At 42.6% G+C, this 18,507-nt stretch overlaps 1 protein-coding gene across 4 annotated transcripts in view; it reads left to right on the forward strand.

Annotated features, from left to right (window-relative positions):
• UBR3 (ubiquitin protein ligase E3 component n-recognin 3) overlaps positions 1-18,507 on the forward strand; it is a 4,226,407-nt gene that overhangs the window by 701,554 nt on the left and 3,506,346 nt on the right. For all 4 annotated transcript variants that reach the window (XM_044075499.1, XM_044075501.1, XM_044075502.1 and 1 more), the window contains exon 5: positions 5,563-5,603. In XM_044075499.1, coding sequence (XP_043931434.1) covers positions 5,563-5,603 — 41 coding nt within the window. The remainder of the gene's footprint in view (positions 1-5,562; positions 5,604-18,507) is intronic.

The raw sequence follows: 18,507 nt of genomic DNA on the forward strand, positions 1-18,507 counted from the left end.
ATCTTTAAGAACCATCCCTTCTTTCAATCCTAAGGTGTTGTCAGAATCTAACATTAACCAAACCATTACTCTCCCTGTATTCTTTCCAAATATCTCCAACTAAGGTGAATGCATGTTACATTTATTGGACATTCACATACAATTGGGTTTCTGTATGCACAGAACTGAGAAAATTAGGAAATCTGATGAATTGTTTGTATCCTTTTTTGAAACCAAATCGGGTCATCTGGTTTAAAAAGTAACTTTATCAAAATGGTTGACTGATTGTATTTCCTTTATATGCAACAAGTTGGGTCTGGTCCTGTGTAAACTGTTAAAGGCCCATTCACCAACATCTGTGGCGACCTCATCAGCCTTCCTAGCCAGATCTTCCATGGATGATATTTGATGAGCTGCAACTTGGGTTAACCTCATACCTTTATTACTCATTACAAACTGGATCTGGTTTCAAGATGAAGAGCAGCTTTTGGCTCTACAGTACTCAGTAATATCCTTCTTTAGAGTCCATCTGGGATTCAGGTAGCTAGATACTCTGTCCCAGATATTGAGGAATGAATGAAAATTGACAACATCAGATAAAGAGGTTATATACTCACTACAATGTTCCATTTGTGTTGTCTATTTTCATTCTTCCTCAATCTCCCTCCCTCCAGCTCCCATCCATGTTTTTTTGATGACTTCTGGAACAGCGGGAGAGTGCTCAGGAACTACGTTTCCTTTATTTGAGCTCCAGAAAATGATTTTCCATGTTATGTAAATATACCTGTATTGTACCTTAGGAGCTTTGAACAAGATCTGAAGAAGGAGAGGAACTACAGCATTATTGGTAAGGGAGGAGCTTGAGAGTTTGTGGGTTCCACAAGCTGTAGAACAGAGACCGAGTCAGATACGAGGATCATATTCAAACCCATATGTTGAGGAAGAATGAAAATGGACAACAGATGGAATGTTATGGTGAGTACATGACTTCTTTTTTCATACCAGCCCGGGACACACATTCCACGTATTCTATGATGTCTCTGTTCATGTAGACTATAAAGGCATGTCTCAGGTTATTTACACCCACATGGACTATGATTGGGTCATAATGGTACTTGTGGTCCAGTGGACCTGAGTGTGTGCATAATATGGTAGATCCTGGCTCCAGATAAGTAACTGACTGTGATTTCTTCTTATTCAGCCTGGTGAGAAGGACTTCATTGTGTCTCAAAATGGAGTCTCCAATGACCAGAATGTTGTTTTGTGTAGTGACTTGCCTTATGGGCTTAGAAGAGGCTCCATGAGATATGGCCGTTGTTTTGAGAGAGTGGATTTGGAGCTGCTGAGAGCATTTGTTATGTGTGCTTTATCTAGGAGGTCTTTGGTGTACAGGAAGGTTACTTTTAAGTGCCTCAGCATATGTGGGTCTGTGTCTCTGCTTTGCACTATGTTTGATGGGTCTAGCATGTGTACTACTTGACAACTTGTTTGACAATAGTAGTGGCTTTATGAGAGAGAGAGAGCTTTGCCTTTAGTGACATTATGTAAATACATCTCTCACATACATGATCAGTTTGAGAATTAGCTGGTTGTCAGAAAACATGAGGCAAATTCTGCATTGCTGCAGGATGCAAATATCCACCAAGCTGGTAACTGCAATAGGGGAAAATTTCATATCCATGGCAACAGGCCCTTTTTGGATTAATTAGTTGCAGTGAGAATATAAACTAAAGTCAGGAGTATTTATTTTGCAAATCTGGGTACAGTGCTTGTCGATGCAAACTATTTGCCATGTGTGCAACTAGGTATTGGTGGAATTTCAGCAGTGCTTTTACAGGAAAAATGTCAACTCAGGGTCCTGCATTTATTCAGGGCACTGCTAAACACTTGAAGCTGAGTTGAGGGGCAGCTACTAAAGCAGACCCTGATGATTTATGTATGAAGTATTTAGGGAGATGTTCTAAAGTTAGGTTAGAGAGTAGTTAATCAAACAATACTTAATGAAAAAAAAAGAAAGAATTGATTTCGTTAAGAATGATAAATAGTGGGGAGTCACCTTATTGGCTACTACCTGGCCATTACTAGTACTGGCCTTACCACTGCTTCACCCTGCTGGGATAAACTGACCCTTTGCTTCTGCTGTTGTCAGAAGCAGCACTGTAGCACTAATCCCAAGATGAAAAGCAAGGCTCTGGTGTTTTGGTGATCAGCAGTCTTGACCCAAATGATGCAGGGGTCTGTAGGCTTGTTGTAGAATTTTCTTGGTAGATGCCTTGAATAGCAACCAAACCAATCAGGAAGGTCCCACACAAACGCTCACTACCTAGTCAGAGACCATTAGGAATCCATGCCTATTCCTCCTTCTCTAACTAGGAGCAAAACAGAGGCATAGATTACAAGCTGGCATCTATGAAGCAGTTATTAGGTTGTGTGGTGATCAGCAGTCTCCAGGAAATAATGTCCCTGTGCTCCTTCTCTCACCAGCAGCAAAACAGAAGCACTAATCAGAAGATAACTGCTGAGATACAAGATGTGAACTTGTTAATGATTGGTGGTCTTGGACCACATGTTGTGGATTTTAGAGGCAAGATGGAAAAAATTGGGTTAACATTCCAAGAGTCGAAGTGTGCAGTAAGCAGTTAAATATGAGAGGGAGGTAACTCGAGCTTTATCAATCTAAGGGGAGAGCCATTAATTTTAAAAGAGCCAGATAGTTGTGATGAGGATGGGCTCTTAGTATTCTACCAAGCTCCATGGAATACAGTGGGAGGGCCATTACATTTAAATAATGAAGGGGTGTAACTTCATAAAATGGTAATTGTATGCTTACTGACAGCAGCCAGTGAAAGAAGAAATGGAAGGAATTATGTAGTCAAGTTAATATAGGTTGTAGGCAACTAGAGAGACACAGCTCTGGGTTCTTTCCTAGTTTAAATATGCAATATAAAAGAGAATACAATGAAAACACAGTCAAAGGAAAATGGAAAACAATATACAAAATAGAAGAGAGCAGTAAACAATATTTACAGGACAGCAGTACAAGGAAAAAGTAAACCAACCTTTCCCTCTTAGCAGTCTGTGGCAGAGTCCGAGTCAAAGACTGTTGTCTACATACCTCATAATCAGACAATGATCATAGATGAGAATCAAACCCTGTACCTTGTGTTTGTGAGGTAAACACTTTAACCAAAAAAATAACTTGATGCAATTGTGTATGTACAACGTTGAAGTATTTACACTCCGAGGTAATGTTGTCCTTTGCTAGAATTGAACAGCTGCTTATTTAAGTCCACAAGCTTCCGCAATATGTATTGACTGCACTCACCATAGGTGAAGCCTAAAAAGCCAAATCACATAAGTACTCCAGGCAAGTCCATGACTTTGTGTGTTTTATAGCCTTCTTACCATCATCCATGCCACGGGCAGACCATGAGACATAACTAAACAAACTGGAGTCCATTTCTGTTGAACCAAATGCTGTTCTACTGAGAGATTTCAACTTTCCTTTCATTAACTGAGAAATGTACGCGTGCACACACACGCACACATGTTCAGTTCTGCATAGATTTTATAAACACTACCTCCTTAGACTGACTAGGTCACATCTCAACTAGGGGCTGAACATTTTTAGATCTATTCGTCATTAATATATCCCCATCATACCTCTCAAACTGTTAGCCAAAAAGTCTTGGACAAAGCCTGTCATAATGAGTGGGGCAAAGACCTAAAAATAGGGACAGATTTTAAGTATTGCTCTTATAAACTTAGAAAATAGATAAAGTAGCAGAGTTTGTGTTAAAATGCATTTTCTAAAGGATATGAAGTATGAAACTCAAATGTGTGTCATTATTTAGTGATTAAATCTTTAGATCATCCCAGTGATTTGGCAGCAAACCTCAAATTTTATGAGGTACAGACCAAAATTTTGAGACAAAAATTTGGACATATGAACCCCCGTTATTCACCTGTAGTTGCCTCATCATGAATCAGATCTGACCATTGCTTAGCAGTATCCACAGTGAGGCTTAAATATGATTTACCTTTGTAGCCTTCTGTCATTAGAAATTGTTTAGGGGCATATCTATTACAGTCAGTTGATTTGATGAAATTAAAACACTTCTCTCCCCTTGATGACCACATCTCGCACAGTGATAAATTCACTGACAGTATGCATGCTCACCCGAATACTTGCATTAAGGCATCCATTCTCATCAGACGCAAATACAATACTAAGTTCAGAAATCAACTTCTTTTGTTGATTCCTAATATAAACAAAATGTAGAGTAAAAGAAAGAAATGTATGTTCTTAAGAATAATCTAAATACCCCAACCTCTAAAAGTGAACTCAGAAAAATAAACAAAGAACTTTAGAAGCAAAAGCAAGTCCTCCAAAATAAGCATGAACTGTGAATTTTCCCAGGTTTCAGATGCAAACTGTACATTGCCTTAACCATAATAGGATACCAAGGTCTGCAAAGCTTTCTTGCTAGATAATGAGGTGCCCTTGAGATGACTCATCCAGCCCACTTTGGCACAGTTGTACAGTAAGTACATCATGGTGGTAAGATACATGGGATCCCTGATTTATATGGTGCACTACACATTTTGAGGCCATTGCTGTGTTCACTAATTTAACTGGAACGAGCTTGACCAACCAGTTTCTTATTGCATCATTTTTCAAGCTCACGCAAGAGTCATCTCTAGTAGTGGTTTCTTACGCCTAACCTCACAGGGGGTGACGTATTCATTTTACAGCATCCCACTTCAATCATTACCACAGATCTACTAGGGTGGTGGTGGTGGGGGTGTATTTCCAGGGCCATACAGTGTAGCCATTGTGGTTGCCCCAAGAAGCGCAAGTCCATGTCAGTGTTTTGGAGCTATGGGCAGTATACAACACCTTTCAAAAAAAAAAATCCCGTGTGGTGCAGAGAAATGATGCCCTGATTTTGACTCTGGTGACCTATGTTCATTTAGTGTCATGATGCTGGAGGGGTGGAGATGTGGAGGACGTGCATGAGTGGCCATGTTGTACTTTGCACAAAGTTATTAAAAATGTGCCTTTTTCCCACAGTTTTAACAAGTTATTTAATGAAAGATGCTGCTTTGTGTATGGATTGTGCCACTTTCTCAAACTAAAGCCTTCTTCTGTATATGTACATGTTGCTGAGTGGGTGAGCTTTGCTTGTCTGCTTTCATTCCCGTAAGTATTGTATCATTAGAAGTTGTAGTCTGCTTCAATATGTATTAAAACAGGGAGTGCAGTTTGTGGGGATGATAGCCAGATGCGAATTGCAACAAGTATATTTACCATGAATTTCTTGTAGTCCATTATCTAAATTCTTTGCAAATGCTGGATGGTAATGGACATATTTGAGAGGCAAGTAGGACTTTTTTGTCAGATCTACACTTTTATGATTCATGTTGTCAACTTTGCATACATTTTTGTGTCTCTTTTGTATGCAGAAGCTGAGTGGTATGTGCTTTAAATATTTCAGTAGACTTTAAATTAAGTTATTAGCAGCTTTTAATACGAGATGAATTAATTTAAACATTCTGATTTCTAATGTTTTACATTTTTAGGTGCTGCAGCTGCTGCAAGACCAACTGATTCTTCAGATGAGGTTAGCTCTTCTTTGTGGCATTTCAGCTTTAGTAATTTAATTTTCCAGTATCATTTAGAGACTTGCAACAAATAAACCTAGTCTATTAAGTTGTACATGTCACATTATAAACAGGATTCCTTGCTTCAACAGCTGCCCCTAACAATGCTGTAATAGTGAGTGAGTGATGCAAATTTTGCAATTTATGCTAATCTGTTTATAAACTGGACAGTGTGAGGTATCCACTAGTCATTACATGAATTATTTTGAAGTTGTCAGAAAACTAAGGAAATGGAAACCTGACAAATGTTCACACAATTGGCAAGAAGCAATTCAGCGAGTGAAGTTTTCACTAAGCTGTGTTTTGGTTATCGGTAGAGGACCTTAATGAAAGGTGCACATTATCATAGGATTTTAGGAGGTTACTAGGCTAATGGCCCTGGGGCCCTTACAAACCTAACCAAGAGTTTATCCCGAAAAAAGAAACCTCAGTCAGCACCTGTCACCCCTGTCAGAGGGCCACAGGTGGAACCCCTGGGACAAATTTGTGGTTTCCCATCTAATCATCAAGGTTGCGTTTGAAGAGGGTCAGCGAGGTACTCTTTTTGATGTGTATGGGAAGTCTATTCTAGAGAATGGGCAGCCTCTGGGAGACAAATTTGTCTCTCCAGCGGGTTTTGTTGATTGTTTGTTAGATTCAGGCCTTCTGAACGGGTAATGCATGAGGAGTTAGACTTGTGGATATGGAGCATCTCCAGAGCAGGGTCTGAGATTACCTTGTAGGCGAGACACAAATCACCCCTGAGCAATCTGTATGATACCGAGTCGAGTGATAGTGATTTGAGCCTGTCCGCATAGAACAGGTGTTGGAGACCATGGATTCTCTTTGTGAGGTTTTTCTGTGGCCTTTCCAGTTTGTGCAGGTGTTTGGGAGAGGTACATACCAAACGGGGCATTATACTCAATTATTGGTCTAATGAGGGAGGAGTATAGAGAGATGATAATCTGCAATCCCTTTATTTATGAGATAAACCAAGTAAAAGGCTTTTTTGACCACTGCCGCTATGTGTTGGTTGAATGTGAGATTGTTGTCGACCTGAGTACCCAGGTCTGTCACCACAGGTTGTGTACTTAGAGGGTTGCCGTTGATGTGGTAATCAGTAGGGACTATGTTTTTGCAGAATGGTATGATGATGCATTTTTTTGCATTTATCTTGAGGCCATGACCTTGGCACCAGTCATTAGTTGCTATGAGACCCTCTTGCAGTATGCTAACATCATTTGAGGAGTCATTGACAGCACCCAACTTACAGTTGTCCACAAACTTGGTCAGTCACAGGCCATTTCTCTTTGCCTGGACCTCTGAGAAGTAGATGACAAACAGTAGGGGTCCCAGGACAGATCCCTGGGGAACTCCACTAGTGACAGGTCTTTTTATCGGAGGTGGGGGTGCCTATTTTGACCTTGTGGGTCCTGTCGGTGAGCCAGTTGGCCACCCACCTGATGAGCTAGGGATTTATGCCAAGTTGTGTTAGCGTTTCGATGATGTCTGAGTGGAGGATTGTGTTACAGGCCTTGGCCAAGTCAAGGTAAGCTGTATGTACTGAGTTTCCCTCATCCAGGGCTTTGGTGACAGTCTCCAAAAATTCAACCAGTTTCAACAGGCAAGATCTGCCCTTGATGAATCCGAACTGGATTGGGTTAAGAGCTTGGAGATTGCCTGTGTCCTTGTTTATGAGATCTATAGTAATACATTCCATGGCTTTACAGTTCAGACTTGGCAGTCTGATGGGGTGATAGTTTCCAGGGTCAGTACTGGTACCGCCTTTGTACAAGGGGATGACAATGGCAGTTCTCCACTCTGCTGGAATGAAGCCTGTACTTAGGCTGTGGTTGAATAGGGTGCTCAATGGCAAAGCTAGTTCTTGCTGGAGGTGATGCAGAATACAGCCTGGAATATTATCAGGTCCCATGGAAGCCGTGTTCTTTGCCTTGGATAGGACCTTTAGCACTTGATCTACAGAGATGTAAGGTGCGGGACAAGTATCGGGGATGTTGAAAGGGTCTTGGGGGGGGGGTGAAATTTGCGCTGACTGGCAAGAAGCCCCCAAGACATTTATTTACAGACGTGCCCGGAGGAGCCCAGTGAAGGTACTTATGAGTGAAAAGGATTCTGTGCACCTGTTGACTAAATTGTGTAATTTTGGCTCAAGTTATGTACTTATTCCAAGTAACAGAGATAAAACAACTGAAATTGGGATCTTTAGAAAAGGGTGGGAACAAATTACATTGAAAAACATGGGAATTTTTGGGAACAATACATGCAGAGGGAGGAACAAGGTTTAAAAGAAGGCAGTATTTGAATGAGCTATGTAATGTTTGACTGACAATGACTGGCTCGATTTATAAATGATTTATAATGTTTGCAACTAAAATAATGTCAAAATGGTTTGTTTTCATTTGTATAAGTGTATGATTGCCTGTGTCATACATGATAATTTGATAAAGATGTTTCTTGTTTAAAAAAAGCTAAGTAGATCTCCTCCTATTCCAATGTTGCAGTATTCTACATGTGGGTTTACCCTTCTTCCTTCAGTTCTTCTGGCCAGGAGTCAAAAGATTTTCAGTCCCTCTAGGTGCGTCGGACGCCTGACATGGCAGCAGAAGCGTGGGCCATAAATGTGATGTCTGCACACACCAGCCCTCAGAACTTTTCAGCTGCCAGTCATATGCCAGGTGCTCCTGCTTCTCTTGGATGTCGGATCAAGAAAAGATTCAGTTAACTACCCCAATGGGGATCCTTTCAGTCCTACTGTTTTTTCATATAGTCTGTTCATGTCATCTGGAAAGGACAAGTGCAAGTGTGGCCAACAGATTCCCCACAAAGATACTCACAATCCGTGTCTCTTTTGTTTAGGCAGGGAACACAACCACGAGAACTGCACTATTTGTCAGTCTTTCATCCCTAAGACTTTGTCGCTGTCTTCAGGCCTTGCATCTGTACCTAGAAAACCAACGACTAAAACAAATAGTGTTAGGGATGGAGGCTGTGTGCGACCCCCTGTCAGAACCACCAAAAAAGAGGGCCAACACCCTGCAGCCTACTTCTTCAGCTGTGCCTTTACTGACCGTTCCTCAGTCTGTGGCCAACATCGGCTTGACTGTGATTTGGCTTCCACCAGTGTGGATAAAGCAGGTACATCAGAGGAAGCCGCACAATCTTGAGCGGATGGGACATCCTTAGAGGTTTTACCGGCATCTACCTTAGACTCCTGCGGGGAACCAACGCTTTCTGCGGGTACATCGGATTCCGCAGCCGCCACCCCTACGCCTGATCCGAGGCTCTCGCCCATCTGGATGCCAGCTAGGCCTCCTAAGAAAAAAACAAACATTTATCTCCTGCTTCTGAAAGCATGCCCGATTGGCAGACCTTCAGCCAGAGTTTATTTAATCCCTTCATGGCCCTTAGGCCTACTACTACAGGGACCCCTACCACTGCTCCTCCCCTCCAAAGTCCTAGACCTCTAATTCCTAAAAAAGGAAGGTAGAACATTTGGAGGAGGAGGAAATGTCTTATTCATCAGAGGATTCCCTCTCCTCTCAGATCGCTTCCCCCAGGGATATGAATCTCCAGAGGATGGCCCTATTGAGCCTGACTCCCCAGTGGAAAAATCTAACCTTTGGGGAGACGATCAACATGATGAAAGACCACTTTAAGTGGGAAGCCTCAGATATGACGGAAGTACAAAAGAGGTTTTATGACCTTATACAGATGGACTCCCCCAATCCTTCTGCTATTCTCCCCATTCAGCCGGCCTTCCTGGATGCATTTGCCTCTCCTTCCATCAACCCTGACTCCCAACCTCCAGCCCCTTGGAAAGCAGATAGACTCTACAAAGTCCCTGAGACAAAAAAGTTTCTAGTAAAATGCCCTCCAGCTGACCCGGCCACTATCTCCAGTTCTACTGATAGGGCTTTCAAGCTGCTCCCTACCACTACCATTCTCCCAGCTGACAAGGACAGCAAAACAATGGAACGATTGGCAAGAAAATATACACTTCTGCCACCTTGTCATTCAAGGCCACTAACTACTAAACCCACATGACCAAGTATTCCTTAGCACTACTGGACAAGGCCACTAAGGAATTGACTGACATCCCAGATTGTGCAGACAAAGCCTCCTTGACCTCCTTGCTAGCTCTCACCTCTCAGATGAGTAGACGCTCCTTAAAATGTAGCTATGATGCAGCTGATGCCTCAGCCAGGTCAGCTGCATCAGCTTCTGCATTAAGAAGATATTCTTGGCAATGCCTTCAGCCCCTCCCTGATGACTTCAGGGCCAAACTTATTGATGCTCCTTTGGATCACTTTGCCATGTTCAGTGGAAAAGTGTCTGACCTCTTTAAGTCCCTGCAACAAAAAGGCAAGGAATTGCAGGAACCTAAACACCTGCTAGTCTCGCCCGTCCCTAAGTTTGACAGGAACTACCATGCCAAGACACAGTTCATCAGTAAAAGATGTAGGCCTTCAGCTCCCCGCAGGTCCAGGAGACCCCCCCCCCTAGAAGACAGCCCCCTCTGGGTAGAGCTTCTCCTTCCTTCAGCCAAAGGCCTCCCTTTCCAGATAAGGCAGGTAGTGTCTGACTGCCTGCCATTCTCTCTTCCCATTCCTCCTGCATCCCTCCCCCTGTCTGCCTGTCTCTCTCACGGTCTCTCTGTGTGGCTCTCATTACCTCCAACAAATTGGTTCTGTCCATCATACAGAACGGTTACTTTATGACCTGGATCACCCCCCCAACAAGGCTGGGCATGCCTCAGCCTCCCTCCTGCCAGCTACCCCTCCTATGACAAGTACTGCAAACCTTACTAATACAAGGCAATATAGAAAAAGTGCCTACAGAATCAAAAAGAAAAGGATTCTACTCCAGAATTTTTCTGGTACCCAGAAAAGACGGACCATGGAGGCCTATCCTAGACCTCTCTCGTCTTAACCCCTTCTTAAAGGTTCCTACCTTTAGGATGCTCACACTTCCTACCCTCTTTCCCCTCCTCCTACCCAAAGGATTTATTGCAAACCTAGACATAAAGGATGCCTACCTCCACATACCAATAAAGCCCACCTTCAGGAAATATCTCAGATTTCTGGCCGGCTCATCACATTTTCATTTTTGTGCCTTGCCCTTTGGGCTTTCCACTGCTCCCAGGGTATTCGCAAAATGTCTGGCACCAATCATCGGTTACTGGAGGACAAAAAGCATCCAAATATTCCCCTACTTAGATGATGATCTAATTCAGGCAGCCGATCAGAAGACTCTTCTTCTTCACACCCAGGCCCTTTTGCACCTCCTGCAGTCTCTAGAATTCCTTATAAACTTACCAAAATCTCATCTGGAGCTCACACAGGACATTGTCTTTCTGGGCTGCAGAATCCGTACAGACCTTATGAAGGCTGTCCTACCACCAGAGAAGGTGGTGTCCCTGTCACACCACCTACTGGAAGTCCTTCAAGCTTCAGAATTGACATCAAGGCAACTTCTGAGACTTCTGGGTTACGTGGCAGCCACCATACCCATGTTGCCCTTTGCGAGACTGCACATGAGGAAATTACAGTGGTATCTTCGGTCAGTGTGGACTCAACACTCCCATCCCCTAGAGTTCAGAGTTCCCCTCCTTCCCTGCTTGAAGCAGGAATTGCAATGGTGGGTGGAACAGGTGACCAAGAACCCAGGTCTCCCTCTTCAAGCATCCATACCCTCCCAGACTATGCATACGGATGCCTCAGATCTGGGATGGGGAGCAACCCTAGGACTAAGAAAAGTGCAAGGTTTGTGGGCAGACACAAACTAGAACACATAAATGTCAGAGAAAGGAAAGCAGTCCTCCTTGCTCTACAGGCCTTCCTATCCTATCTAGAGAAAGGCCCTCTCAAGATATTCACGGACAACACCACAGTCCTGTGGTATCTCAACAAACAGGGAGGGGCGAAGTCTTACCTCCTGTGCAGACTAGCTCTGCAATTGTGGGATATGTCCACCTCACAGGGAGTTACCTTACAGGCAGCCTACATACCCTCCCTGCACAACTCCCAGGCAGATCACCTAAGCAGGGTCATCTCAAACAACCATGAATGGATGCTTCAAAGAGATGTTTTCCCGAATCTGGTCCACAGGTTGGGTATACCTCAAATAGACCTGTTCGCCTCCTCCATAAACAGGGAACTCCCTAGTTACTCCACCTTGACACCCAACCCCAAGCCACCGGCAGTGGATGCCTTCTCAGTGCCCTGGAAGGGAAAATTTCTGTATGCATTCCCTCTTCCCCTTGATTCAGAGGGTTCTGCTGAAAATTCAGCAAGACTCACCAAAAATCTTGCTGGTGACTCCCTACTGGCCAAGAAAGCAATGGTTCTCCCTTCTTCTTCATTTGTTCAAGGGCAGTCACCACAAGTTACCCCCCTCAGTGGACCTGATCACACAACACAAGGGGACTCAGATTCACCCACAATGGCAATCCCTGCAACCCACCCTGTGACTCATAGAATTCTGATCCCCTTCAGACACCTATACAATGATGACGTACTAAATGTGTGTGTCAGCAGACATTTGGACCCGCTGGAAAGTGACATTGCTCTAATCCTGTCTTACATGTGTGAATGAATGGAGACAGGACTGGCTTACTCATCTCTAAAAGCACATTTGTCTGCAATTTCTGCCTGTTTACCTATGGATCCTCGCCTTGCATCCAGACTTCGGCTAAACTTTTTCTCAAAGAGGTACTATTTTATTATTATTATTTTATTATTTTACATTTGTTGACTGGGCTAGTCCAGCTGGATCAATGTCCATTTTCAGTGGAGGCTCGGGGAGAAAAGCTCCACAGATTAAAGCAAGGTAATAGAAAATAAACATATACAATAAACACTTATGACACAGGCAATGAGCAAAAATACAAAGATATTAGTCCAGGTCTGGTAATACAAATCTAAGAAAAAAAACGAATAATACTAACTACGTAATAAGTAAGGCATTGACTACTTTCAGTACAAAATATGGGAGGGTGGGAGTATTACGTAGTTCAAAATGTAATACATACTTATAAAAACATTAATTGTAACAAATTTTTTTTTTTTTTTCCATATATGAGAACAGTAGTAACAATAGAATCATTAAGTCATTTGTGATCAGAGAGAAACATTGCAGTGTTGAATAAAGAAATATGAAAGTAGAAAGATGAAAGTAGGTTAGTCAGGATTGGTACAAGAGCAGAGCCAGAAATTGTTCAGATATTAAAGAAGTTGTTTCTTAAAGAGAGGAAGAGTGGCTAGAGAGGAGATGTGTAAGGGAAGGTTATTCCATATTTTGCCAACTGAGTTGGAGAAAAGGCAGTTACCTGCAGAATTTGTAATTCTAGTAGTGTTAACTTGTAGCTTTTCGGAGGAGCGTAGTTGTTTCAGGTTATTATAGGGAGTCAAGAGGTTGCTAAGAGCGGTGTTTTGATGGTTGATATAGAATTTTATGTGCTATTAAGAGTTGTTGATAGATAAGCTTGTTAGGAAGTTCCAACCAGTGTAATTGTTTTAAGTTTAGACAGTGGTGAGTTCTATACTGAGATGCTGTGGCAAATCGAGCTATATTGTGGTAAGATGTAGTCAGTTTCCTAAGGTTACCTTTAGAGAGATTAGTGTAAATAGAGGAAGCATACAGAAGGGTAGAGATAAGATGTGATTGTGCTAAGGTGGTCCGTGCTTCGGGTGTAAGGAAGGGTTTGATTCTGTACAGTGAACCAATCTTTTTATTAACTGCTTTTATTGTGTTATTGATGTGATAATCATAGTTAAGATTATTATCAATAGTAACACCAAGCAGTTTTGTAGTAGAGTCGGGGGAAATGTGGGAATTATCACTTGCAGTAATAGTGAAGTTTATTTGAGTAGATTTGTGGGTAGGTGAGAATAGTAATAGTTTTCTTGGGGTTGAGGAGAAGACATCTTTTTGAGAACCACTGTTCAACGGTTGAAAAGGTTGATTGTGTAAGAGACTGGAGTTCTATTTGAGAGGAAGCCGTACAAATTATGGTAGAATCATCTGCATATTGTATACAGGTAGTGTTTTGGATAGATGATTGGAGATCATTAATAAAGATAGAAAATAAAAGTGGGCCTAGTATAGATCCTTGAGGTACTCCTAAAGAGATAGGTAGTAGAGCAGATAGAGAAATTTTCCAGAGTACTGCTTGTTGTCGGTTTTCAAGATAGGATGAAAACCAGGTTAAGGAAGAGTAGTCCAAGGCAAGGGATTTAAGTATGTGTAGAAGAAGTGTATGGTTTACCATATCGAAGGCTTTTGACAGGTCTAGGAAAAGAGAAGAGGTTAGTTTGTTGTTGTTACGGTTACAGTTGATAGTGTTGGTAAAAGAAAGTAGTGCAGTGGTAGTACTATGTGAAGGTCTGAATCCATGTTGAGTGTTAGCTAGTAGGTTGTTAAGGAGGAGATGGTTAAGTAGTTGTTTGTGTATACATTTTTCCATGATTTTAGCTAGAGGAGATAATAGTGCTATAGGGCGAAAGTTAGAAAGGCCAGTAGATTTACCTCCTTTGTGTAAGGGTATGATGTACGATATCTTCCAGATTGCTGGGAAAGTACTTTCTTTTATGGATCTGTTTATTAGGATAGAGACAGGGTAGGCAATAGCTTTAGCTGCTACTTGCAGGAATTCAGCAGGAAGCTTATCTGCTGAGGGGGTAGTGGGTTTAAGTTTTTGTAAAAGAGATTGTATATAGGAGGTGGATATGGGTTGTAGTTGAAGGGGAGGAAGAGAGTCATTGAAGCTACTTAAGAGCAGTTGAGAAGTGTCAGGAGATAGGTGGTTAGCTAGACCTTGTATGGAAGTAGTAAAGAAAGTATTGAAGTTATTGGCTATTAAAGAGGGATCATCAGGGTCTGAGTCCTGTGGGTTGGGTGTAACTATTTTGCCTGGGGTAAGTAGATTGTTAATAGTAGACCAGAACTTTTTTGGTTCTTTTTTGGTGGATTGCTGAAGTTCAAAGTAATTATTCTTTTTATCTGAAAGGATGGCTTTTTTGGTACTGTTTCTGAGCTCTCTAAAGGTTTGATGATCTGTTGGGTTTCTAGAGGAACGCCATTTATTCCAAGATTTATTTCTGAGTATAATTTTATGCTTAGTATTAGAGGTTAGCCAGGGTGTTGTTTTAGTCTTTGTTCTAATGGTGCGACTTGGGGCATGTTGATTTAAGATTGCAAGGAATGCTGAATTGAAGTGTTCAACAGCCTTGTTGAGTGTGAGGTGTTTTAGAGGGGTCCAGTTGTATTGTGAAAGTTCTGTTTGAAACTGTTCGGGATTAAATTGTTTTTTGGAGTATAGTGTTCTGTGAGTGGTAGGTAAGTTTAGGTTAGTTTTAGCTCTAATGACGTAGGTGAGGGAGTGATCGCTAAGGTCATCTGGAAGGATGCCAGTTTGGTAGGTTTGCAGGGGGGAGTTAGTAAGGATCCAGTCTAAGGTGGTTTATTTTTTGCTTTTTTTATTGATTCTAGTGGGACTATTAATGAGTTGTTTGAAACCATAAAGGTTTATATGGGAAGTAGGGTTAGTATTGTTACATGATTTCCAATCAATGTTAAAGTCCCCAAGGAATAGTGTTTCTTGAGGGAGTTTATTAGAGAGTTGTTCAAGAATTTGTTCTAAGGTGGGGATGTTATTTCCAGGGGGGAGGTATGCACAAATGACGTTTATTGCTTTAGTAGTGTTGATTTGTATTTTGGAGCAGATTATTTTGGCATTGTTGTTTTGGGTAAGGGTAAGGTCAAGAGGAGTAAGCTTTAGGTTTGTTTTATATATAGTTGCTACTCCCCCACCCTTCCTGGTGGTGCGATCAAGTCTAACAATGTTATAACCAGGTGGGGTAATTTCAATGTCTTTACTACACTTGAGACCTCCCAGGAAACCCCCCCCCCCCCTCCCTGGGACCTTAACTGTGTATTAGAGAAACTCACGTTAGGCCCCTTTGAGACAGCAGACAAGGCTCCCATAACATTTTGCACATAGAAAACCATTTTGTTGTTAGCTCTGACCTCAGCCAGAAGGGTCTCAGCGCTGCAAGCTCTTACGGCTACACCACCCTTCTTAGTCTTCCACCTTGACAGGGTGACCCTCAGGACCAATCAGTCATTCACACCCAAAGTAGTGAATGACCTATCCTTGAACCAGCCCATTCACCTGCCTACCTTTTTCCCCAACCCACAGGGGGATAGTGAGAGAGTACTTCATTCCCTATTCCCACATTCTATGGATTTTCTAGATTTCCACAAGCAACTTAGGATGTTCTTCTTGTTTCACTGTTGCAGTCATCACACTTGGGGTATCCTGCCAGGGGTAGCCCTCAGTCGGCCCGAATACCAGAGGCTTAATATTTCTGTGTCAGCTGCTGTTGCTCCAGGACTGTCGTCAGGTCATCAGTGGTATAAAATCAGGCAGCTGACACCATTACATCAGTCTTTCTTGCCGAGGAGCCCAAAGCAGAAGCAGTTTGCACGAGTGCTGGTCGGCCGCTACCTGAGTTTTCATTTCCAAATTTGAAGTTTTCTAAAGCTAAGTACCCCGTTGGGGATCCTTTTTTCTTGGTCTAACCGATGTCAGAAAAAGTTAATTGTCTCGCCTGTGGTAAGCAAATACTACACTGAGATTTCCATTCTTACTGCATCACCTGTTTAGGCCCAGACCACGATGTCCAGAACTATTCGACTTCGGGACCTTATCGTAGCTAAATACTTTCGCTCTCGATCTCCGTATTCCTAAATGGCTTCGGTAAGCCATCTGACTACCGATCTTCTGAAAAAAACATAAGGATAAAGACAGAGACAGACCGCAGAGGTCCAAAACTGCCGACGTTTCCATTAAGCTAGTCTCCAGTTCGCCAGTACTCAGTGAGGCACTTTCGCAGCCCCTGATGGCTGATTCTATGGATTCACAGGCCGCTACTGAGACCCGTTCGGACTCCGGTATGACTAAGGACCCTGTGGATGTCTCTACCTTGGATGGGTCCAGAGGAGCTGAGCAAGCACTAGCTTACGAGGAAGTTCTTCACATTACCGATACTCTACTCAGACCGACAACTTCTTTCTCATCTTCACACTACCGATACTACTCAGACCGACGACTTCTTTCTCATCTTCAGTTCTTTCTAAAACTACTGAGTTTCTAAGGCCCAGGGTATGAACTACGTCAAAAAAATGACAACCTAAGCTCAAGTACCTGCTTCCATGCCTCAATCTCAAATGCTTAAAATGGTGGAAGACCTTATCATGCTTATTAGGGGAAGCCAGCCTACCCCTTCTAAAAGAAAAAGAGACTTGTCCCCAGCAGTTTTATCTGACCAGGAGTCCGATGACTCTGAGGTTTCTGAATATGAAGACTTGCAACCCTTGTCTGCTTATGAGGATTCAGATGCAGAGGAATCCATTCCTTCTGCCTCTCCTCCAGAGCGTTTTTCTTTTGGTAAAACCCTACGTACTTTAAGGGAGCATTTCCAATGGGAGTGTCAGGATTATCCTCAGTCGAAAAAGAGACTTGGGGAATTCTTAGATTTACCACAGCACAGACCTTTAGCCATTCCTCCTGTCCTGGATGTTGTGGATGGTGTCTTTATGGAATCCATTTTAACCCCTGACATCCTTCCACCTGCTACCAGGAAGCCTGACAGGTATTACAGAGTCCCTGACTCTCACAAATTTATTTTCAAACATCCTACTGCTGACCCAGAGGTCATCTCCCAAAGACCTAAAGGAATAAGAGCAACCACAGCTAAGAATCCCACTCCCTCGGACAGGGATTCCCGAGCTTTAGACAGATGGGGTAAAAAAGTATACACCTCTGTAACTCTTGCCATTAGAGCACTAAATTGTCAGTTCCACATGCTGAAATACCAGCAACATACTATGGAACTCCTTAAACAAAAAAATATCTACCTTTCTGGCTTGTGCAGAAAATAAAGAATTACAGGAGCTTATGCATTCTGCTAGCCAAGTTACTAAGCACACTTTGCAATGTGTCTTTGACGCTCTAGAAGCATCCTGCAGGGCAGCAGTCACAGGTTCTGTACTTAGAAGGCATGCTTGGCTGAAGGAGCAGACCTTGCCAGACCATGTCAAATCAAAACTATTGGCTGCATCATTGAACAAAGACGATTTGTTTGGCACCAAGGCAGAAGAGGTCTTAAAAAACATGGAAGAAAAAGCTAAATCTATGCAGACAGTTACAGACGTCTTACAGGTCCAACCTCTGAGGTTCAGTAGGCATTGCCCCTCCAAACACTGGTCCTTTCCGGCCCCCTCAAGACCAGCTCACACAAGACCTAGGGGAAGCAGAGTCCTCAGACAGCAGTCCCAGGGAACACAGAGATCTAAGCAATGGAGTTCCTTCACTTCAAAAACAGGGAGTGTTAAGCCACCCCCTTATGGAAAGAACTTACAATGACTGCACACCTCCATCCCTTAGCTCTGCCCACCTGCTTGTGCCCCTAGGAGGAAAACTCTCCTCCCATGCCAAAAACTGGGCCTCTATCACCAACAACCATTGGGTCCTCAACATAGTGTCCCAGGGATTAATGCTTTAACACATTAATGACAGGTCAGATAACTATGAACAGGAGTATCCAGTTTTAAGGAGATCGGAACGGTTATTGAACAAAACAGTGTACCTAAGGGTAGGCATTTTTTAGAACATGAAGGGGGGAACAAGGTTGTGGGTCAGAAGGCTTCCCATCAGAAATGGAGGAGGAACAGTTATTACTGACTGACCAGGACAGCACAGAGGAAGAAATGATCTCCTCTTTTGATGGGGTATTACTGAGTTATAGGGGTTTTAATATATTCAACTATGCTGGGTTAGGAATCCATAAAACCATTTTTCTC

Source organism: Protopterus annectens, chromosome 6.part1, assembly GCF_019279795.1.
Source record: "Protopterus annectens isolate FY-2018-M chromosome 6.part1, PAN1.0, whole genome shotgun sequence".
NCBI classification, from domain to species: Eukaryota; Metazoa; Chordata; order Ceratodontiformes; family Protopteridae; genus Protopterus; species Protopterus annectens.